At 29.4% G+C, this 6,000-nt stretch overlaps 1 protein-coding gene across 1 annotated transcript; it reads left to right on the top strand.

The window, feature by feature from the left end:
- Nucleotides 1-205: 205 nt before the first annotated feature.
- On the top strand, nucleotides 206-1,650 carry LOC107012464 (dof zinc finger protein DOF3.1-like). Its single transcript, XM_015212317.2, has one exon. The coding sequence runs from the start codon at nucleotides 695-697 to the stop codon at nucleotides 1,334-1,336; it is 642 nt and encodes a 213-aa protein (XP_015067803.1). The 5' UTR covers nucleotides 206-694; the 3' UTR covers nucleotides 1,337-1,650.
- The last annotated feature ends 4,350 nt before the right edge of the window (nucleotides 1,651-6,000 follow it).

Genomic DNA, 6,000 nt, shown 5'->3' with positions numbered 1-6,000 from the left:
ACACACACTTATACTATACTAAAGTTCTATTATCTCCTAAATTTATTTTATAAATAATTTTTTATCACTTTTAGATTTATGTGACACTACTTTTAAAAAAATATCAAAATGTACTGTGCCCACAAAATAGTGTCAAATAGATCGAAAAAATGTGAATTTTCCTATATTAAATATTTTACTTATTGTTATTTTTGATTGAATTTGATTTAGTTCTCTTTTATCTCTAAAGAATGAAGAAGTATTTATCTGACAAATTCCATTTCCATAAGCTTAAAAAGAGCATAAGAAAGAGAGAGGAAACTCTGCTTCTCTCTTCTTAAGTCTTCTTTCTCTCTGCGTTTAGTATATTTGGTGACGACTCTCACGCGTAATTCTGCAGATCAATACACATCATTCATTCAAAAACTTCAAAATCTATTTATACCCTTTCTCCTCTTTTTTCTCGATTTTTTGAAAGATTTCAAATCAGAATTTGGTTACTGAAGTCACTAATTTGGTGGAAAATTGGAGGTATACAAATCTGGTTTTCATATATTCAGAAAATTTTAATAGCCATCTTTGTGGCTTATAAAGTTCTTGCTGTTGTTTTGGTTTGATTAATATCTATTCCTTTTTGTCCTCTTTTTAGTTTCCTTTCGCCACTTCTCAGAACAACAAATTTGATTTCATTTCTACTATTTTTAAGCTGAAAATTATGCAAGACCCATCAATTTATTCACAAATTAAGCCTCAATTTCCAGAGCAGGAACACCTGAAATGCCCTAGATGTGATTCACCAAACACAAAATTCTGCTACTACAACAATTATAACCTTTCTCAGCCACGCCACTATTGCAAAAGCTGTAGAAGGTATTGGACTAAAGGCGGTACTCTTCGTAACATACCTGTTGGTGGAGGTTCTCGTAAAAGCACAAAACGATCTTCATCATCATCGAGTAAGAAAAGTTCATCAACTACAACTTCATCCCCTGCAACTCCTCCATTAACATCATCTTCTTCATCCACAAATCCAAAACCAGAGCCATTCGGTATACCTGCAATTCCATCTTTTGATGTGATGACTACTAGTACTGGTCCGTTCAGCTCACTGTTAGCGTCAAGCGAGCCGCAATTTGGGAATTTTCTCGAAGCTTTGAATCCGAATAATAATAATAATGGGTCCACTTTACAGTTGGGTAACCCAATTTCGAGTTCGGGTTCGGGCTCTAACCATCAAAATGGGAATACTTCATATTTGGGTGTTCAAAATGGTGGAGAATCTAATAATTGTTGGAATGGTGGTAACAATGGTTGGCCTGATCTTGCAATTTTCACTCCAGGTTCAAATTTCCAATAAAGTAGTATTTAATAGAAGGTATTTAACTACTTTACTAAGTATTTAACTTTTTAAACTTTTTTTTTTTTTAACATTCTTTTGAGAGTGTTGTTGTTGATTGCACTCTTGTAGCAATACAACAAAAATAACATATCTAGTATAATTCTACGAGTGAGGTTTGAATAGTAGGTAATTAAGGTATTAGTACATAATTTACTTCTGAAAAAAATGTGGTGTATGAGCAATGTTTTCAAATGCACATGGTTGCAATACTCATTTTCTATTAGGTAATGCAATATTAAACATGTTTAATACTTTATGTGTGTTTTATCAAAGGGAAAATGGTAAATAATGAGAATTTTCCCATTTTCTTACATCTTGGTTTTTGCTACTAAATTTATTATATTTTGAAATTATGAATTCAGAATTAATTACTTGTCAATATTTTTTTATATTCGATATCAAAACATTGAGTTCAATGTAAAATCAAATCGAGTATTTTGATAACTGGAGTTGGACATTACAAGCATTCCTTTTCTTTTTGACGTTCACACACAATTACAAAAATAAAACGTAACGATGGATAAATTATGTAGTTAAACAACAAAGTTCATTCTCAATTCTATCACGCGATGGATTTTAATAAAATTTTGTTAGTTATGAAGTTCGTACAATTTTCTTGTAAAACAACTCTAATCCCCAAGAGTCGTTGCTACTATATGCAAGCAAATTCTTCTACAGTAGAGGGATTGGACTTTTTGTGAAATGTCACCAATTATCTGAGCAAATGGTTGTCATAAGGGAACATAACAAGACTTTTTGAAGTGATAAATGTAATTCAATTGGATTGAAAATTCGTGTGTTGTTCACATGTATATACTCTTCAAAACAAATACAGAGAATAATGATACAAGAATTGATACAACTTATCTTGCTCATGATGTAAATTCTAAATATTGAATGAATTGGTGAGCCTAGTGTGAGTCATTTGTGCGTAATTCGATTATTTTTAAGAGGTAGATATATCGTATTATTCCACGAGATACTTGTCAGTTGTCATCTTCTTCTGCCGACCCAAATATTTAAGTAGACTATTTTTCATTTCTTTTTTGGATTATTGATAAAATTGATTTGCTGGATGATGCGATGGGGTATGGTGAAAGGCATTATAGACACCAAATTTAATGCTTATTTTTGAGTTCTAGACTTGTTACAATGTCTTAGAAGGGCTAGACAAGATCTCAAATTTTGCCTTAACTCCATATTTTATCTTATCTTTTTTGCCTCTCCTTTTTAGTGTATTTTGTTTGTAACAACTAACAAATAATTTATTAGATCTCCTTCTCCCCCCTTCTTGAAGTGGTTGGACATGTCTCTTGAGTACCATGGTCAATGTTTCAAATGATGCATACACTTGTATGCTTCTATACAACCAACAACAAAAAAATGAAAGAAAAAAGAAGAAGCAAATACATAATTTATTCTACGATTCCAAATAAAAACTCAATAATTTTATCCTGAAATCCCTACATAAGTTGGAAAATTTACTAATTATGTATGGGGTTACATATATTACGAGGAGAACAACAATGTATACGAGTTGGGGTTCAATGCCAAACCAAGAATCATCGAAACTCATAAACATAAATCAATCTTTTTAAAATAAGAAGGCTTGTTATTAAGGTATCACATTTAGCTCATCATAATATAAGCTTGTTACAATCAAGTTAACCTATGTATAAATTCAAGACCTAATTTGGCCGCATATATAGTACAAATTAACCAATACAAAACGTAATAAATTTTTAAGTTGAGCAAGATGATTATGACTTACGTAGTTTTAATTGAGTCAATAATCGTAATTCCAGAAACTACTAGACAATTATAGACATATTTATTGATTAGGATCCATTTAACTCATCTAAATATAGCACACCCCAGTCCCCATTTGATCTAACACCCCAAAGGAGTGGTTGGGGATAAATCAATCAATCTAGTTGTCAGAAATGATTAACAACAACTATTAATATTTCCAAACTAAGCAATTTGATAAGAATTTTTGAGATGTATAACATAGGCCCGCAACCCATAACGTGCAATTGAGATGGAGCAGGACCACTCTATGGATTTATGATTTTCCATGTTGAACCAACCCACATGAGTGGGCCTTTTCAGTCACTTTGAGCTAAAATTTAGCAACTTTCTCTTAACAGAAACATGAATTTGGGGGCCACATACATGTTACAATTAGATGGTATGAAATATCGACTGTTTATACTGAATCAATTGTAATTAAATGGTTTGATGATCAATGGGGTGGTAAGAAAGGTCATTTTTACAATGCCAAACATCCACAGTACTTCACTATCCTCTATTTCAAACTCAAATTGTACAATGTTTGTAAAATTTCAAGTGTGCATATTGATAGAGTCGTATAGATATAGATAACATTTATCGTCTTATAATATGATATGATTAATTCAAATTAATAGTAATAAAAACTAGGATCCATCTAGACTATTCAGAGGAGGTATGCTAATTAATGATTTACTGATTTAACTGATGTTTTTGAAGTTTTTGTTAGATATGCTATTGGCTTAACTGGCTCTAAACCCTCTCACTCAATAAAGAAATGGAATTTCAAGCATAAATAGTCATAATGAATGCATTACCTAATGGTCTGCAATAAGCAATTGAAGCCCTGATTTCAACCCCTTAAGAGATTAGCCGTGTTGGGTCTTTGTTTGCCAACCCAATTTGCAGATTTCTGACTTTGTTTTTATACCATACCAATTTATTGTTTTCTATTTCAAATGTGGGGGAACTCATCAAATTGTTCGTCACTTTCAAAAATAATATAAAACCATATACCTTTTTTTAAATGTTTTGTAGCACTCACGGCGTTAGGGTGTTAAATGGGCGGGTTGAGTTGAAATTAGAAATATTACAATGGGTTGAATAGAAATCGGATTGGGTCTTGACCCGCCCAAGTTTACTTTTGCTCAAATGGGCTAAAAAACGGGTTAGGTCTTGACCTGCCCAATTTAATTCAATTAATCTTAATAATTTAACATATCGATATTTAACTTTTATACTCACAATTTGAATTTCCGCTCAAGTATTTTTTGTTAAAAAAGTTACAAATGGATAGATAAATCCGAAAAGATGTTAAATAGATAATAATTCATACCTTCAATATAGGAACATATCTTAATAAAAAGTGTTAAAACGGGTTGAAATTAGAGATTGAATTTGGCTCAATTAGAAATTTCCTTCAAATGAGTTAAACTTGAATGAGTTGAGATTGAGTCCAATTCAGATATCTTGAGCCCAACGCTTAAAATTCTGGGTGAATTGAGCAAGTTACTTATGTTTGGTTTATTTTTGACACCTCTACATAGCGTTTAGAGATTTTTACCTATCCATACTATATTTGAAACTTATTTACTTCTACTAAGATTACGCTTATTTGCAATATTCCTATTTTGCTTTTAGTTGTTTTGTAATTAATAATATGATAGAAAAATCAATAAAAAGGAAAGAATATGGTGCGAATTAAAAAAAAGAGATATATGAATACTTATAATTCTCTCTTTTTAGGATTAGGTTTCTTGTACATAATAATAATAATAATAATAATAATAATAATAATAATAATAATAATAATTATTTTTTTTTTTTAAAAAAAAAGGAGTAATATTTCTGAATCCCAAATAGAAATTAACGAATTACATTTCTTCTCCTAGAAAATAAATCAAAAATATGATTACTTAATAGTTTAGGATATATATTATTGTATAAGTTACATAAATCTCATAATATAAAATTTAAATTACATTTTATCCCTATTTTTTTATATTACAAAAATTACTTAAAATAAAAGTCATCTGAATATATAAGTTTTTCATTATGTGTGATATATTGCAAAAGCTAGAATTTCTAATTAGTTTAGAAATTAGAATTTGATATTTATGCTATTTAGTTAATTGTATTTAATTAGGATTTGTTGGTAGTAGGCCTTTTTTACATATTTTGAATTTAAGTTTCTTTAACTCTTCTTTGTCTACTACATAGCTCATATACAATATATAATTATGGCAGGAGCGGCTCAAGCATATTAATGGTCTAAATCAAAAAAATTTAAATTTCAATTATTAAAAACTTTTATATAACTGACTTTTTCTAGTTTTTAATTGATAATATAATTATTCTTATTTTAAATTATTTTTCAACATATAGTACTCTAAATATGTCAAATTTCTTATAATAATTCCTTAAGTTTTCATGAAAAGTTTATTTTTTCTACAAGTAGTATTCAACATTTCTTCAAAAACAATAACTTATAAGCTATTATTCATTCACATATATTTTTCTAACGAAAGTGAAAAAATTAACTTTAGTTTAATTATTCTAAAAAATATAATTTCATATGGGTATATTTAATCCTCCTCAAACATGTATTATTTTTTATAACTTTTTTATTTTAATTACTAATTTAGATTTATTATTTTGATAGTCAAATTTATTCAAGTTTCACTAATATTTTTGTAAAATTGATTATATATGACCCAATTTTTTTCAGACAGTTGTGACGTCCCGCCACAATTCCAGCCAGATTTCACGTCCGAATGGGGGAGAAGGATCTAGAGTCTTGAAGATGTTCACAGAGAGCTCTAGAACCTTTT

Source organism: Solanum pennellii, chromosome 3 (genome assembly GCF_001406875.1).
Source record: "Solanum pennellii chromosome 3, SPENNV200".
Lineage (NCBI taxonomy): Eukaryota > Viridiplantae > Streptophyta > Magnoliopsida > Solanales > Solanaceae > Solanum > Solanum pennellii.
Note: the sequence above shows the minus strand (reverse complement) of the source record. Positions and strands in the feature narration are given on the sequence as shown.